At 35.5% G+C, this 18191-nt stretch overlaps 2 protein-coding genes across 3 annotated transcripts; one reads left to right on the top strand and one right to left on the bottom strand.

The window, feature by feature from the left end:
* Positions 1–5961, top strand: LOC125840384 (choline transporter protein 1). The gene is made up of 10 exons (XM_049519357.1): positions 1–414; positions 1328–1686; positions 1996–2141; positions 2570–2753; positions 3368–3441; positions 3531–3644; positions 3755–4111; positions 4268–4528; positions 4691–4918; positions 5582–5961. The coding sequence occupies exons 1-10, from the start codon at positions 224–226 to the stop codon at positions 5765–5767; spliced, it is 2100 nt and encodes a 699-aa protein (XP_049375314.1). The 5' UTR covers positions 1–223; the 3' UTR covers positions 5768–5961.
* Positions 5962–6436: 475 nt separating this feature from the next.
* LOC125839943 (putative nuclear RNA export factor SDE5) lies at positions 6437–16107 on the bottom strand. 2 transcript variants are annotated; one of them, XM_049518908.1, is made up of 12 exons: positions 15924–16107; positions 14484–15119; positions 14029–14054; positions 13066–13143; positions 11146–11216; positions 10756–11012; positions 9986–10071; positions 9793–9849; positions 9060–9127; positions 8861–8967; positions 8718–8785; positions 6437–6723 (listed from the first exon to the last, which is right to left on the bottom strand). In XM_049518908.1, the coding sequence occupies exons 2-12, from the start codon at positions 15088–15090 to the stop codon at positions 6589–6591; spliced, it is 1560 nt and encodes a 519-aa protein (XP_049374865.1). In that variant the 5' UTR covers positions 15091–15119; positions 15924–16107; the 3' UTR covers positions 6437–6588. The 2 variants fall into 2 exon arrangements, with proteins under 2 accessions (XP_049374865.1, XP_049374873.1); XM_049518916.1 differs by having other exon boundaries at positions 8861–8961; positions 15924–16102.
* Between the last annotated feature and the right edge of the window lie 2084 nt (positions 16108–18191).

Raw genomic sequence — 18191 nt, 5'->3', positions numbered from 1 at the left:
TAAACATTTTTAATCAGAACTAGTGGGACTAATTACTGAATTAGCAGAAACATATTCCCATAAACCCCTGTCCCTTTTTCACACTCCTTTTTTGCTTCTTTCTTCACACTCTTCACTTCCTTTTCATCTTTTCTGCAAAAAAAAATCCCATTTTTATGAACCCTTTTTTCTACTTCATTTTCAAGATTTGAAGAATTTTTGTAGAGATTTAGGTGTAGTGGAAATGAGAGGACCTTTAGGGGCTGTAATAGGGAAGTACCCTTCAAGTGATGGTGGGGTAGCTGGAAAAGGGGATGGAATTATCAAACACAACAGGAAATGTAGAGATGTAGTGTTTCTTGTTATCTTTATTGCTTTTTGGGTTGCTATGATTGTTAATTCCAGCTTTGGATTCAACCAAGGAAACCCATTGAGGTAAAAAAAATATATCAAGAAATGAAAAAGTTGCCATCTTTTTTGCTGTTTTTGCATACCCTAAGTGTGTCTGTGCTGTTTTTGGCATTTTGATCTGTTAGTTTAATGTGTTTTGTGTGAGATGTTCTTTTTTGTTCATATCTTGTGGTAGTTAATGTGGGTTTGATTTACTTTTCTTTGAAAGGTTAGTATTTTGTTGTTTTGGCTGAATGTAAATTTTAGATGTTGCTTTGTTTTTGTCTAGCTGAGGTACAAAGTTATCTTCTTTAAGACCTAACCTTCTGAAGGGTGTGGAAAAATGCACAAGTGTTGCCACAAGTTGTAAAGAATGTTCTTTTTTGGCTCTTTGTTGTTGAGATTGTCATTAAAAGAACCTGATTTTATGGCCAATGTTATAAGTTAAAGATTGGTATGGATATGTGAACTCCTTGTTTGGAAACAAGGAATTGTGTGACAAGTTTTTAGAGAAAACATACTTATATTTACTTAAGAGGGTTGATTACTCAGATAGTCACTCAACTAATTGTTATTATCTCATAAAGAATACACCTTTCTTCTTAGACTTCAATTTTCTTCAACAAAGAAAGTGACGTTCCGAGATAATAATTATTAGTTGAGTGACTATATGCGAAATCAACTCAAGAATGTTTTGCATCTAGCCCCTTACATATGGCCTGATTCATCCTTTCATGGCTAAACATGTAGAAATTCTTTTTGATAATATGTCTTCAATGATATCATTCAAAATTCTGGTTACACTACTGTGAAGGGTTCTTTTTCACTAAATGGAATTATATTATACGAGCTTTTCAGCTTGTTCATGCGAAAAAAGAAAAAAGATCTTCCCTTTTTCAATGGATATACTTGTTCACTCATTTGTTGTATTGCTGATGCATCTGTTTTGGCTTATCAGGCTAACATATGGGCTGGACTATAAAGGCAATGTTTGTGGTGATAGACATGCCGATCCTGATCTTCGTGAATTGGAACTCAGATACTGGGTGAACCCAAATCAAGTTTATGAAAGTGGTTCAAAGGATAATCAGGCCAAACTTTCTAATGCTAGAACTATTTGCTTGATGGACTGCCCTATCCCATCTGAAGATTCTCTAAATTGGGTGTGTGACTATCCAGAAGGTGAGGTTCGTCTGTCAGTAGATGACTGGATCGATAGAAATTATGATTATTTTGCGGACCTTACTCCAGACCTAAGGAACACTTCACTTCAGCTTCAAGGTCCCTGCTACCCTGTCATATTTCCAAGTGTTAATGGTAAGTGAAAGTATCATTTGCGGCATGATATGTCAATCACACTGTTTTTTTTTTTTTTTTTTTTTATAACCGAGAAATCCGTCTGTGACCCGTCCTTTGGACCAATCACAGTCAATCACATTGTTTGCTGAGTACTTTTTATTGATTTGGGAACCAGCTTAATTAAAGGTCCTTTTTGATGATTTCAGCTCCCCCACCTGATAAAATGGAACATACTCCCCCCCCCCCCCTCCCTTTCTCTATCTGTTGGAAGTTCAAGTGTTTTGAGATGTTTAATTTCTTTTTCAATATCCTAACCTTTTGTGACAGTTTATTGGAGTTGTCAGCTTATTGCCCGTGCATCAAATGTATCTTTGCGGCATTGGAGGGAGATGGGTGGTGTAAACATTGTTGAGGACATCGCAGTTGATAAGTCTATCCATGGCTTAATTAACTCTCGATCTTTGGTCTTAAAGGTTGAGTGACTTAACACTTCTCTTGTTTTGCTTGTAAAGTACACAGCTAGAATGTTTTCATTGAAACTTGCCGGGAGAAAATGAGACACTCAATAGTATAGTTGTAGATTGCTTGTTTGGTTGGCTGTAGATAACATTTTCTCTTGGAACTGCATCAGGATACATAACCACATGTAAAAAAAATTGCTTTTCATATCCACAAATTTTGCGAATTCTTTAATTCAAACGGTAAAAGTGTAACTCATTTTCATAAATAACAAATGTGTTTCATTTGACTTGTGTGTCAATGGTCTAACGATGACTAAAACAAGAGAACACTGAAATACTAAAAGTAACACATATTATAACAATGTGCCTTAATTGTATTCTCTATGGTATCACATTCTTTATTTAAGAGTTTGAAATTCACATATGAGTTACATTTTCAGAGATATGTAGCTGATGTTGGCAAGTCATGGGGAGTTTTGATTGTTTGTGGAGGAATTTTGCCAGTTTTTCTATCAGTGATATGGCTTTTGATGATTCGTCACTTTGTGGCTGCAATGCCTTGGATAACTGTCGTCCTCTTTAATGGCCTCATAGTTTCAGTCACAATGTTCTACTATCTGAAAGGTTAGGCACTGTTCCCTAGTGTTTTCCCTTTGTCGTTACGTAGTAATTGTATTCATGTCAATTTTCAGTTCTATGTCCAAGTTGTAATTGAGATAACTTTATACTTTCTATTATTAGTTCTATGTCCAATAGTCTCGTAGCACTGTTAGTATTTGTGATTCTGGCTTTTTTATTTTTCACACCCCCTTCCCTGAGGTTGAAGAAAACTAGATGACCTATGTACTAAGAGTGATTCATGGGAAACATAACTTCTTTCCTTTTTCTTACATTTTCCATTCTCCATGGAGTTAGTCGAGGTGCACAAAAGCTAGCGCAAACACCACATTTATCAAACAAAAATTAGTAAAAAGGCCAACAAGATGCCTATTGTTTATGTATGCTTCACTCTTTTGCGCCCATTCACCAAGATAGATACTTTTCCTGATGTAATCCTTTCTTTCTTTTTGATAAAGCTCAAGTCTTTCTGTCTTATGCAAAGATCCTTCATTTTGTTTTTCCTACAGTACGTGAAGATTTCATCATAGTCCTGCATTATATCTTATGTTTGTTGTGTAATTGAACATCATATATTTCCATTGCGTATACTAACAAAATTATTCCTCTTTCCTGTCCAGCTGGATGGATAGGGAACGACTCTATCTCCCCCATCATTGGTGAACATGATCCGTATTATCATGTATTTGCAAGGGTATGCTTGCCTTTTCAGTTTCATTATTCTCTATGTAATAGTTTGCTTTTAGTTTGCTGTACCGTTAAATCAGATTATCTGCTTGGTAGGAAATAAGTCATCTCCATGCTGCTGCTGTTGTGATGACTGCTGTAATGATTATTTCGGTCTTGTCATCCATCGCTATAGTGCGACGTATCCTTATGGCTACTTCAGTCCTGAAGGTAAGTCCATCTCTCCACCTTTCTGAGCCTTATGGATAGAGTATAAAGCTTCTTATCTCTAGATATATTTACTTAAAACCTGAGATTATGAATGATAATCTTAATTGCAGGTAGCTGCTAAGGTCATTGGAGAAGTACAAGCATTAATAATTTTCCCCATCATTCCGTATGCTATCCTAGCAATCTTCTACATGTTTTGGTTTTCAGCTGCTCTTCACCTTTTTAGTTCTGGACGCGTTGTCCAGAATGATTGCAACACCAACTGCTGTGCTTATGATCTTAAATTAAAAAGGGTGAGCTGTGATCGATGCTGTGGTTACAGCATCCAGTATACTTCTCATATTGCTGTTGCAATTTTTTTCCATTTGTTTGGAGGCTATTGGGCCACTCAGTTTTTTGTGGCAAGCTCTGCAACAGTCATTGCAGGCTCTGTCGCTACATACTATTGGGCTCGAGGTGGAACATCGGTGAGTATACATCCTCCTCTCATTTTGCAATTGCTGTTACTTTCTAAAAAGCTTCGGCAGTCCATTTCATATATTTTTGAGACGAAAAATTTCCTGATTTTACAGAGTATTTTGGTTATGTACTTGTGACTGATCAGTTTACTTTTCCAAGTGCAGCCAGAAATTTCATTTCTCCCAGTGCTCTCCTCTATGAAGCGGCTTTTACGTTACAGCATTGGATCTGTTGCTCTTGGTTCTCTGATTGTTTCATTTATAGAGTCTATCAGGTTTATACTTGAAGCACTCCGGCGTAAACTTAAAGTTACTAACTCTGCACCAGAAAGTTGGTTTGGAAGAATGGTATATAATTCCTCACAGTGTCTCCTGCGGTGTGTTGGTTGGACCATCAAATCTGTGAATCGTAATGCTTACATCTTGGTAAGAGTACAAAATGTTGCAATCCCATTCAATGTTCCTCAACTTCTCATTAATTCAACGTTCTGAATTAACGAGAACATGCCATCATTGTTACACATGATCTAGATTTATAGCGATTATCTTTACAGCATCAGAAATGATGGTGTTTGTGATGCTTTGCAGATAGCAATAACAGGAAAAGGCTTTTTCAAGTCTTCTGAGATTGCAACTGATCTCATTATCAGTAACATTCTTCGGATTGGGAAGGTGAACGTCATTGGTGATGTTATTCTCTTTCTTGGGAAGCTGTCTGTCAGTCTTGCAAGTGCACTTTTTGCTTTTCTCATGTTGGATACTCACAAATACAACATTGGACATAACAAGATCTCATCTCCAATATTCCCGGTGCTGGTAAGTCTAATTCTTTTGGATGGATTTTTCATTTAAGCAGATGCAACTATCAATTTCACAAAATAAGATCTAAGAAATAGCTCAGATCCTTTGAGGAGTTTCTGTTACCACTTTAAATGATGCAACATAGAGAAATATAGAGAGAGTGAAGACCTATATATGTGAACTTCCGTAGTATCATTTAGTAAAAGTGTTTGAAGATTTCACTTGATGAGTACTTACGGTGATGACTAAGAGGTTCAACTGAGTGTGTTTCCATAAACGTGGACACTCTGTTTTGACTTGAAGGACGTGCACGAGGTTTTGTAGCTTGATAGCTTTTGAGGAACATGATTCACTTGTAAAGATTCATGCATGAGGTTCTGTAGCTTGAGTACATAGATTGATAACTGTGAGGATTGGAGAGTTCCAAGCTCTAGCAATCGCGGGACAATGTACAACTGCTTACTCAACTGACAATTGTAGGATTACCAGAATTGAATGCTTAGTAGCAAGAAAATGCCACTTAACCAACTCCTGGAGTTTTAAGTCTTTGAGATGAACTTTGAGAAAGGACATCTAAGAGTCTGTTTGGCCAAGCGGTTTGGAAGCTATCCACTATGAGTTTTGAAGTTGGATAACGAAACTTCTTTGAGTCTTACTTGATTCCTGTTTCTAATGCAGGTGTGCTGGTTTCTTGGATACGTCGTGGCAACTCTCTTCTTTGCAGTTGTGGAGATGTCAATTGATACTATAATACTTTCATTTTGTCAAGATTCAGAGGAGCATCAGGGAACTGCTCAATACGCCCCTCCGCTTCTCCTCGCGACATTGAATGACCAAACTGAGATGCAAAGGCTTACACAGTGATCAATGATATCTCATGCATTAGCTTGAATTATTATTATTTCAAGTGTTAATGAATGGATGATCACTTCAATTTATTCTGTGTTTTTTGTCGGTTCTTTTTCTAAACTTGGTTTTAGTTATTTTTGATAGAGTTTGTATCTTTACATGTAAATAAATTTAATTCTAAATTAGATCGAGTGTCCACATTTTGTCAATCACGAGTTTGCTTTGGCACTATAACATGCAATTTTGGATTGTTGTTCATTCCCCAACCAATGTGAGAATGTAATCCACTCTAACACCCACTACGTCCAGGCCTAATAGGAACGTGGACTGGGAGCCCAAACAAGAATTTGAATCTGATACCATGTAAAGATTCGACACTTGGACTAACTCAATTCCAAAAACTAGCTCGTGAGGGGAGGTTTACCCAAGTCCATATTAGTAAACCACCAATTCATTCCCAACCAATGTGGAACTGTAATCCACTTTAATACAAGTTGCAAACTATCATGGAGCACAACTATACAAGTACAGTACATTCTAAGTTGGAAACAGAAAGCAACATGCATAGGTAAATCAAAGCCATTGTATGTTTCATCTACTGTACTTCTTAAAATCAATTTGCAAAGTATTAGTCTTTACCAAGTAAATCGGTGCCTAAGCAAAACTTGCTCAGCGGCTTGAGAATTAAGAAGAAAAATTAAAGGATCAAATACAAGTCTTTTTGGCAGCAAGGCCAAGGTTGTTCCTCGTGGTAATGAAAAATGCAGAAGCATTTCACAAGATCCAAGTTGATACAAAATTCATGCTTTAGATCAATTATCTATTCAGTGATATATTTATCGGACTCTGGCAGTTGATTTTTTAGCAAAAGTCATTTTCCTCGGATCTATAACATCCACTCTTATCACAAGCACTGTGCCATTTTCTTCCTCCGTCCATGGTATGGAATCCCTCTCCAAAAATTTAAGTACCTGTTTACAAATATCTGTCTCATACTTCTGTTTGTCCAATGTCGATTCAAGTAGCTAAAGAAATGAGATGTAATAGACATAGAATGGAGAAAAATAATTCAATTGGACATATTATCTGGGATATGAAACAACAGAGATCGAATAAGTTCATAAAGATTTTTTTTTTAATCCTACAGCATGGGAGGAAAGAATTTTTTCTTAATCCTACAGCTAGGGAGAAAGTCTCAACCCTAACTTATCCAAAGTCCTATACAGAGAATATTCGTGATCAAAATAATGAAAATGAGAAGAGTCAACACTAAAACATTCCCTAAACCACAATTGTTTCTTATATGTACATTTTGAAATAGATTATATAATATAGTATTTATTTCCTAGACAAAAGAAACAATTTGGATATCACATTAATTTTCGTAACTAATAATACTATGATTGGTTACAAGGATCATAAACTAACTAACTGACACCTCTAGTACAGTTCTAGAAGGTGCTCGGCTGTATAGTTAAATACTGTCCATTCAGCAGTGTTTCGACGTCAGAACATTGTGGTTTTCACATTTATGAAAGATGTAGATGGAATTTCCACTTTCATATTTTAGAGGTGAAAAGATAAACTGGACTCCAGTTTAATTGCACTTAAACTTCCCACATGTCAGATTTAAGGTTCTATTATCTTCTTGAGTTACCAATCTGGAAAGAATTGTTTAGACTTCCAAGGCCAAATTTTCTGAACCATCTATCTAGATTGTTTAAAGGTGTCATACCGTGTAATTTGTAGATCCTGCCACTCTGATTGATAAGATATCAGATAAAACTAGTACAGGGTATTCTAAGCAATTGTCCTACGCTGGAAGATTACAAGTGATTCACTTGTTGCTGTGTTCTCCATTCATAACTTCTGGGGTATCGTGTTTATACTGCCCCAGAGTGTGTTGAAAGAGGTTGATAGAAGATGTAGGATGTTCCTATGGGGGCAATGAAGAAAAGAGAAAAGTGAGCCTTGTAGCTTGGGATACAGTTTGTGTACCTACGGGTAATGGAGGCTTTAATATCAAGGGATGCAGAATCTGGAATCTTGCATAAGTAGGGAACTGTTATGGCAATTGGTGGTGGATAAGGACTCACTAAGGGTGACATGAAGGATGATTCCACAGTTTGGGCTTGGTATACCCAGGGAGATATAATCCTACACCTGGAGGAAGGTACTCAATCTCCATTCTCTAGAAGCTACATGACATTGCAGGGGAACAAAGGAAAATGGACACTGCAGAACAGAGATAAAACAATGTTGCACAACCAAAACACAGGTTTATTTTTAGCTAGCAGAAAAGGAGACTTCTTCAGCTAAACATTCAGGTGGATGACCTGCACTGCTGTCTTTGTGGATCTGCTGATATGGAGACATCTCAGAATCTGTTTTTTGAGTGTGACTGGTTTAAAAATGTAAGGGAGGCAATGGTACAGTGGATGGGCATCATTATTCAGACTGGCAATGTGAAGCAAGTGCTAATAATCATTAGAAGGAAGCATTGGAAGTTAATCCAGAAGAAGATAGTAGCTGCTGTGTGGGGGGCAATGGTCAATTACACTAAGAGGGCCCAGAATTGGAACCTGTTCAAGGGACAAACTGTACATACAGAGAGGGCAATTACACAGAGTAAGGAGTTAATAGATAGATTAAGTCTACCTTATATACAGAAGAAGTTGGATAGATCTAGGGGGCTTAAACAGAGAATATACATGTAACTAGACTCGTTTTTGAGGCCTATGATCATCTTTACCTTCATAAGAGGTGGAAATGGCTAGGTGCTCTTAGGCTTGTATTCTATGCTGATTTGGTTTGTCAATAGTAATATTTACAGTGTTGCCCCAAAAAATTGTAGATTACAATTTTCCAATTGTCAGTAACATATACCCGTGAGAAAAACAGCAGTAGATAGACCAAATTATTCAAACATATCAGCACCAAAAAAAGAAGAAGAAACAAGTCATACCAGACGCTTCCGGGGACCTTTGGCTTCTTCAGCAGTGATCCCAACTAAGATTTTGAGATATTGAATAGCTGATAGAAGGAAAGATATCAATGTCATTTTTATATAAAAACAATTGACGAAGTCCTGTAATGACGATAACCTACACGAGAATCCACAAAGAGAAGTCAACTGAAGTTTTAGTAAGCGCACTGCATCCTTTGGCTCCAAATCGTGAAGGTCGAGTGTCACAATTTCTTTGCTGGAACTGCAACTAAGGTTGGAGTATTGGGTAAATACAAGCCCTGTAAGCAACATACATGAGTAGAGAAAGAAAAGAGAAAGGAAGCCAGATTTCTGCCTAACCTGGTTTCAAGAAGCTTTTGAGAGGATTGTTCATCCGTCACTTGTGCCTTCGTCATGAAAAATTGTCCCTGTTTCGTGAGAAGATTATGAGTAAAATGCCAGCACACCACCATAATGAAAATTTAAACAAGTGGATCAGCCAAGGCAAGGTCAACTTTATGGGAAGAGAACAGTTTGCACAAATTGGACATTATACCCAGCATGAATTTGGAGCTTATTTTCTTCTTTTTCCCGTGATAGGTGATGTTATGAGTATTTTCTCTTCCATTGTGCTAGAAGTGAAAGTTGTCGATGAATATTAAGAAATTGAACCTGGCATGTTACTTTTTGCTTTTTACGGTGTTTGTATGCTAACTTGAAGCTAAAACCTCCCTTGATAGGTGTAAAGCAAGAAGCAAGTAAAATATTAGGATACTTTGAAGGAAGTTGACGAAATGCTCAGACTTTGACCACTTAACGGAGCTAAGATAGTAACTCTACACCACCTACTCAGCCGATACCAATCAGTAGAATATCTCATAGAGACTAGAGAGGCCAGTTATTTCTTCACTAATATTTTCAAATACAAACAGTGAAGGACACTCTACATAAAGGAACAAACACCCTACCTCTGACCAGCCGATACCAATCAGTAGAATATCTCATAGAGACTAGAGAGGCCAGTTATTTCTTCACTAATATTTTCAAATACAAACAGTGAAGGACACTCTACATAAAGGAACAAACACCCTACCTCTTCCAGGAATTTGCGTGCCTTATCATGATCTCCTTTGGAAAATGCTTCAGAAGCCTGAAAAACAATTTAAGTTTGTAATACCAGTCGTGATTTAACATACTAAACTTTCTTCTTCTCGCTCGACACAGAATGAAGCATCTTAATGGTATTCAGATCATGAAACAGTAGAAGAGAGGTTTCCATGACTCACCGCGTTATAGTACTCTTTCATTGTAATCCAGTACTCCTTTACAGCTTTCCGAAGAACTTCGTAGCTTTCTTCATCCTCCTCACCATCTAAAATTGAAGTTCAAGAGGTGTTTACATGAGAAAATGAAGCAAAATAGCTATCCTAAAGGAGTACTGAATAGCTACGAATATCCATGCAGAAATTCAATATTTGCATACATCCTACCCTTCCCAGACCCCACTAGTGGGATTTACACTGGGTATGTTGTTTTTTTCACCAGTACATATAATATTCTAATATCTTTTCTGTGAATGAACAGGACACTTTGAGGTTTAAGTCTCTGTTTCCAAGGGAATTTTGGAAGTGTATACCTAAGACAGGAGTATACTTGCACTTGTTCCAGGCCGGCATCCATATGGTTCGATACGAATGGATGTCTTTATTGGTCCAGTTAAGTTAAATGGTAATTTCACTTCCATAGAATAAAGCTCAAGGTACCTCAAGAAAAAGACGAACCATGAAAAGGGGGAGCATTTTTTCTATTTCTTACTTGCTCCAACATATAGAACTTATACGATTAAGAAAAGAAAGAGAGAAAAAAGAATTCTCCAGTTTCTGGCTGCCAATGGCAGATTCAACTGAAAAAATAAATCTTGCCATACAAGAGTACAAAATCAATAGAAAAAAAGGGCAATTAAAAAGAAGATATGAAACCTTTAAAAAAAGCCAAATGTTACCATAAACACTTTTCATCTGTCCAACACAAGTAATAAGCAGTTGGTGCTGCTTACTTTTTGCATCACTTTGTGGTGTCCTGATAAGAATCTGGCGTTCTAAAGTCTCCTGTAATGGTTTATCTACAACGAGATTTAATCGACTAGACTTCCCAACTTCCTTCACCGGACGAATCACTTCATCCACATCATCATATCTTGAAGTTGCAGGTACATCAAACAATGCATGCAGAACTTCCTTTTGAATCTCATACCTTTCCTGCTCCTTCATAGATAAGTTGAGCCCATTTTTAGTCTTCTCATTTGCTTTGGAACTGCATCAGCAAAAATAGAAGGATGACCGTCAATCCATAACAACACCTTGAAAATCTACGAAATCAGTTTAACCAAAAAAAAAAAAGAGTACTTCCTGGACACTAAAATTATAGTTTCTGGAGGACAAAGTACCGGATGGCTGGATCTGTCATTGAAGATGTCTCTTTTGATGCAACTGATGCACAATCTGAACTCCCCACAGACTGTTATATCAAATTAGAGAAAGCATAGTAAGTAAGGAAATTATTTTATGTGATTTAAACAATTTTTAATTGCATATGGAACTATTATAGAATTACCATTAAAGATAGGTGTAATACATAGATAGCCCCCTAATAGTCTAGATATTCCACTTAGCCCCTTCAACAGAACCTAGTTTCAGTTGAAGTATATCTATTGAACACATTACGCTAATCTGGCACAAAAGTGGTGTGCACTTACTATTAAGCGTGTAAGTGCTGTAAAATTTTACTTTATATTTTTTAAGTAACTTTTTCCTTTCATCTCTTGTTCATTTATTTTTCTTTTCAAATAAAAATCCCCCCCTCCCTTCTTCATCTCTTTCAGGTGGTCTGCCACCCGACCGCCATTTTCAACCATCATAAACCTCTGCTATATCCCACATGTTCTATAAACAATCATTTTTCTCATGACTCCAGTCCATAAATTATTATGCAAATGCTAAACTAGAATATTAGATTAAATAGATGAACAAAAAGGTTCGCCAGAGATAAATTTTTTCTGACAAATATCCATAAAAGTTTCAGCCAATCTTCATACTTTTCGAGTCGGGCAGAAACTTCTGGCGGAATTTTTTTTGAAAGCAAAAGGAATAAAGAGAAAAATGAGAAAAAATGGGTGGAAAGCAATGGGGGATCGAAGGAAATTTCTAAGGAGGAAGAAAGAGGAAAGGGAGGGTTGAGTGGGCAGGGGTGCGTTATAGAAACTAAGCTTTTTCTGTTCTTTTTAATGATTATTTGAGTCCATATGCACATGTCATGGTTTTATTTGTCTTTCTGCCACATCATATGCGTGTGAGTTACACAGCTTTTTTTGTTTAAATTGCGGCTGAATGACACTTTTAATATAGGCAAGGTGTTCAAATGGTCATAGGTTGAGTTTAAGTGGTTAAACAGAATATCTGGACTAGTTTAAAGGCCGTCTAAATATAATGCCTGAAAGATAGTTTGTGATCCTTACTTTTAAAAATAAATTCTTAGTGCTGCAGCACCTCAGGTAATAAGGGATAGGAGAAGAGTGGTTGGTTATCTATTCCCTTTAATTTCAGAGATGGGGAAATCTGGTCTGACCTAACTTAGCAGTATAGTAGCCAACAAAATACAAAAGTAATTCCTAGAATTCAAAGGAATGTGGATATTTATATGGTGAATGAAATGAACATTATTAATCTTGTAAGCTCTTTTTACAGCTAGATGCAATGTCAAGTAGTTTAGGCGGACTGCATCAGTACAGATCCAAAACTGTTTCCAGTTCTAGAGAAGTTACCTCATAGAAACCTATTTTTTATGAATAGAATCCCTTACAAAATTACCTCCCAAAAGGAATACGCTGCTCATTTTTGTTGTCTGTAGTCACATCAGTAGGTTATTTAACTTGAATCTATTTTTTGAAAATAAATTCTAGTGCATATCTGGTCTTTGGCTGTTCTGTCAAGATATCAACCTACCATGAGGATTTGTATAGATGTGGAACCCTTTTCTCAGAGCAAAACTGATCCTTAGTACAGTAGTAACTCCAGCCATTAGGACTTTTCTCAGGTCAGGTGACAGTGAGCATGGTGGAGAGAACAAACTGGGTGAGGAGTGAATGGGCTAAGGGGGAGGAAAAGGAGAATAGAAGAGAAAGATAAGACACTATCCTTTCCTAGAATTTTATTGTGAAAAAGCTATCTCATTTTCCTTCAAGAGCGTGGCTAGGAAGCAGATTGCCTGACTAAGATCACTATCATTAAATAACTGTTCGCTTGTAAGTGATGTATCTAGTTTTACAGCAGATATGAGCAACACCAAGTGACATACAAAGAAAACTTACTTTCTTGTCGCCTATATTTATAATATCATCACTCTTTCCCAAAATTGATGCGGACATACTTAGCAGCTTATCCATACTCTGCATATTCAGAGGAAAGGGGGTGTCATATAATGAAAATGCAAGGTTAGAGCGATATATAAATCTGTGTAGAGAAGTAAACCAATCTATGTCTAGTATGCATGCAAAATTTCTGAAACGAAAAGATAGAAGCACCGAAGCAGGAACTAAAAAATTGTTGTCAGGCTGGTATATTCAGAATCAGAAGATCAAACAGCAATAGCCGAGCATTGTCTTTTCTGCTTAGCATGAGAACTAAGCTTCTGCAAGTCTAGCAACAACCTGGCCTCGTCCTTCCGGCAACTATGTATGATTCCACACATGCATTGTGGTTTCTCGCCATGAAAGTTAACCACAGTTAGCAAGAAATTCATTCATCGGTTCCTAAATCCACAAGCTAATTTTAGGTACATGAGGTAATTACTTTAACTGTGATAGAGGCTTAATAGCTATTTAGATAAGTAGAATGGAGCATAATTTATTTTCTAGTTAAATGTGGACTTCATACCACATACATCAAAACTTCTTAAACTTAAGCCACAAAATCCAAACCAGCAACGGGATTAACTTTGAAAAGGACCTAGAAAAGTGTATAGCCGATCACAGTTTGGACACAAATCAAACAAAACACAGGACTTATTTTCAAGATTTCATAGGTAATAATTAAAGGGAGTCGGAGAATAGGCAGGCTAGATGGTATCTGCAGGTGCTTAGAAGAGCAACTTTCACATATATGCTTAGCATATAACAATGTGGTGCCAATTATTGAGTAACAGCATACAGAGTTAAGTGCAAACATGCATATGCTGAATGTAAACATAAAATTGAGCCAAAAATAATGTTAGCACTTGATGCCTCGGAAAACACATATAAAGTATACAAAGTGGTTGAGTTGATATCACTAACCTTGTTCAGATCATAGCCACATTGACCTGCATATCCAACAACACCAAATTAGGAAGGAGATTATCCAAAAGTTGTGACAGCTCCTAGGAATTAGGATGCAGTTATAAGCTCATAGGAATTACTATTTTTTATTATTATTATTATCTCATAGGAATTACGATGCAGTTATAAGGAAGAAAAAAAAGGAACAGAATTTAAAGATATCTGAGACAAACTGAACAAGTGGACCATCCTCAAGTTGCATTCTACTTAACAAAATCAAGTCTCAAAACAGACTATAAAGAAACATTTAACCAACTTTTGCAAGTTTCATTCGAAGATCAATGAAAAGAAGTGAAGAAAGAAATGACACAATTTCAGGTCATTGAAAGTATAAGTAGCATTACTCCATGTGTCAGCACTACTTATCAAGTAATCTTACAAACACTAAGTGTAGACATAAGTAAAGTGCTCACCCACAACATCTCCAATTACACTCCTGTCAAGAGAAAATCCACTTCCGAGCATGTTGAAGAGGAACTCCTCTACACTGCTGGGCAGGGTTTCACTCATAGCTGCAGCACCTAATGGAGCTTTCTCATCCCTTAGATCTGGGGTTAAAAAATCATCTGCGCTTAATTTCAGTGGCTTGATTCTCGTAGAAGTTTCTGTAATTAGTGGCCTATTCGTCAGATAGTCTTTTGGGATCATGCTTGAGACAGTCCCCATAGACACTGATAACTTTTTTTGCTTTGATGACCTGGGACCAGCTCTCTTGGCATCAATCTCAGATACAGGTTCAGAAGTCGATATCACAGAGTCCCCTACTTCCTCAAATTCAGAAGTCAGAGTCACAGAATCCTCTATGTTTTCTTCTAACTCAGAGTTAGTAGTTCCGGAGCTGCTAGGTTTCTGATCTCCAAGTATATCACCTGCAATAATTGGATCCCGACCTGCTTTACAATAAGCTGCAGCAATGTCATCGAGAGAGACAACAGATCCAAAGACATCAAGCAACTGCTCCAGGTTCTTGCTATCATCATCAGTAAACAAGATTGTTGAAGGAGGTGCTTCCATCTTCATCCTTGCAGCATAAGATGAAATAAGAACCGCTGATAACAAGTAAAGAAGCAACTATATTGAGAACATCACTTATTAATCAAAGGCTTTGTAACAAATTGTAGAGTAGCAGAAACCACAAAATAAAGGAAAATGGCAGAGATTGGATGGCATAACAACAATAGAATCCAACATTTCACGGATAACAGAACCTACAGAGAACCAATAGTTGTGACAGGAGAAAAGCAACTAAGTAATGTAATAGTAAATCACGAAAAAGGCACATTCCAAGTCTGACATTTCCACTTTCACGAAATTTGATATTCTTCCTCAAATTAATGAAGATTACATTAAGCATACAACTATCACCCCTGAAAAGATGCTGACACACTATAACTGAGTCTATTCCGATGAACTAAAAAAAGAAAAACACTGCGATCTAAGAGTCGAACTCCTAAACAATATTCATGAAAGGAATCAATACTAAACGTCTAGGTCACAAATTAAAATCAGGCATTTCATTCCATCACTTTCCACACCAAAACTTACAACTAACACAACAATGTACTCACACATTCATCCACACAAAAACAAAATCAATCGACGAAAATAACTTCCAGATGAACATTCTCAGCTTGAAAATCAAACATCAAAACCTCATCAAAAAGCAACCAATCCAAAAAATAATAACTCATACTTCTACAAATGCTAAACAATGCAAAATCCAATTCGGTTAATACGAATTACAAAATAACTTCTGTAGAACATGCAATGATAGAAATCGAATCAATTTCACAGCTAACGGAAGCAAAAACAGTGATATTGATTATTGAACAGAAAGAGAAACAGAATCTTACTATATAAACTTGATGGCCGATGATACAGAGAGAATGAGAGCCAAACGAAGTAGCTCTAATCAAGTGCGTTATCGGTTCTCTCCATCCGCACAAGGTTTTGTTCACTCTTCAGACTCAACCTCTAGCTTTTCGGAGAAGGAAGGAAGGAGAAAAGAAGAAGAGTGAGGAGAGAGACAAATAAAAAAGTGTCTTTTCTAATTATTTGATGAAGAATCGAGTCATGCTAAGAGTGCCTAAAGCAAATGGACAGGATTCTCAAAGTGTGTTTTGGTATGTTTTATGGAATTTTATTTGATTTTTTATTTAGTTTTACTTTTAAGGTTGAGTTTTTCATATTAATTTTGATTTTATAATCAGGATTCGAATATGATATCTTTAATTAAATATGGATGAATAGTTATTATTCCAGCATAATTATTCCATCAAATAATCACTTAATTTTATCAAGTTTGGATTAACTAAAAATTTGGAAGGTATTATTTGGGTATTATTATTTAATTTTAAAAGAAATTGGTATGTTCATTCACTTCGTAATAACTTTGTACATATTTATTAAGATAAAATATAAAAGTTTAGAATGAAATTTTAGAAACTACATATCCAAAGTTATTTTAAACTGATAAACTTATGACCTTATATGTATCACATGTATAACTTAAATTATAATTCTAAAATAGGATATTTATGCACTTCGACTCAATTTTGTGAAGGAGTAATGTCCATTTCCAAGGTTGTACAAATCAAAGAGAATTTGCTAGTGGATTTTTCATATCAAATAATTTATTTTTTTAAAATTAAAATTTACTTTTCAAAAATGGTCAAAAGAACAACTAAATATATACTTCTAAAGTTATAACATCGAAATATCGGATTGGTTTTGATTTATTTATTTATTTTGAAAAGTTTCCGATTTTTAAAAGTTTGATTCTTGGTTCGTGTTTAGGTTTTGAAGTATCAATATTGTGATTAATCTAAATATTGATCTATTTTATTACAAAATTGTACGATACATCCTCTAAAGTGTTGATGTTTATTTTTTGTCTCCATTTTTCGTATATTGCAAAATAAGTTTTAATCTTATTATTATTATTTTGTGTTCATTAATACATTATTGTTGATAACTTGATATTCATACTTTTTCATTCTTACATTTCTTCTAGAGCTCACTTCTTCTTTATCAAGAACATTATAGTTATTAAAATTTGAAAGTTTGAATTTTTTATTTAGAATATGAAAAATTCAATTTAATAGATAATTATTGGTTAAAGTCAATTGAGTGTTCCTTATTGGTTTTTAGTCAATTACTGATTTAGTGATTCCTTAAAATATTTTAAAATTCATTATATACATTCGACAATATCTTTAAAAAATCTGAAAGACATAATACTATATTTTTGCGTGTTTTTGTGCGTACATACACATTATCATTGTCTCCAAGAGGACAAAGTGGGCTACTTGATTTGATGTTTTCTTTTTTGCCAATAAATAGGTGATTTGATGATCATTTATATTGATGTTTTGTAGGCTTTTGTTTCAAAATGCATAAGCATATATTGAGTTGGTTTAATCAAAACTAAAATTGTAAATTCGAAAAATATTTTGTTGAACAACAAAAAATAATCATGTTAACCTAACACTTTATAGTGTTATTTTGAAAACATTACATGAACATAGCGAGATTATACAATTTTACAATATATACAAATTACAATACTTCTATACGTATTTATGTATTTAAAAACTCTAGCCTTCGTTGCCCACACATACATACACATATAATTGGTCACACATACATACATACATACATACACATCTAGTTATGACCAGATAATAAATATGCGCAATTTTTAGTTAGAATGAGATATTTTATGCCACAAAAACATGTATTTTGCTACACTTTGAAATCAAAGCATCATTATGTTTTGAAAATACTCCTTGTCTTTAAATTTGTTTGTCTGGTTTTTATTTGGCACATGACTTTAGGAATAAAGAACACTCTTGAATCTAGTGCTTTTAATTTATAGATATGTAAAATATACTAAAATATTCTTTAATATTGTGATTTTAAATATATCATGTGAAAAGTTTAAGTTAAAGAGTTTATCTCGCTATTAATTTTTATTTATTTATTTTTCAAAAAACGTTATTTGAGCCCAATGCAATACCCATAAGCCCAAGCCCAAGTTCTTAGCCCTTACCGGTTTGCCACTTACCACCCGGTGACTCTATCTCTGTCTCTATCGATCCCGGCGAAATCCAAGCGTAGAA

Source organism: Solanum verrucosum, unplaced genomic scaffold, assembly GCF_900185275.1.
Source record: "Solanum verrucosum unplaced genomic scaffold, falcon-dt-bn FXZP01000277.1, whole genome shotgun sequence".
In the NCBI taxonomy this organism is placed as follows: domain Eukaryota; kingdom Viridiplantae; phylum Streptophyta; class Magnoliopsida; order Solanales; family Solanaceae; genus Solanum; species Solanum verrucosum.
Note: the sequence above shows the minus strand (reverse complement) of the source record. Positions and strands in the feature narration are given on the sequence as shown.

What these genes read in the sequence shown, in the direction of transcription:
- LOC125840384 (XM_049519357.1), top strand. Translation starts at nt 224, where the DNA reads ATGAGAGGACCTTTAGGGGCTGTAATAGGGAAGTACCCTTCAAGTGAT. An exon ending in ATTATCATGTATTTGCAAGG is followed by an intron (nt 3,442 to 3,530) that starts GTATGCTTGCCT and finishes TCTGCTTGGTAG; the next exon opens with GAAATAAGTCATCTCCATGC. An exon ending in GGGCTCGAGGTGGAACATCG is followed by an intron (nt 4,112 to 4,267) that starts GTGAGTATACAT and finishes TTCCAAGTGCAG; the next exon opens with CCAGAAATTTCATTTCTCCC.
- LOC125839943 (XM_049518908.1), bottom strand. Translation starts at nt 15,090, where the DNA reads ATGAAGATGGAAGCACCTCCTTCAACAATCTTGTTTACTGATGATGAT. An exon ending in TGTAATTGGAGATGTTGTGG is followed by an intron (nt 14,055 to 14,483) that starts GTGAGCACTTTA and finishes TTGGATATGCAG; the next exon opens with GTCAATGTGGCTATGATCTG. An exon ending in TAAATATAGGCGACAAGAAA is followed by an intron (nt 11,217 to 13,065) that starts GTAAGTTTTCTT and finishes TTGATATAACAG; the next exon opens with TCTGTGGGGAGTTCAGATTG.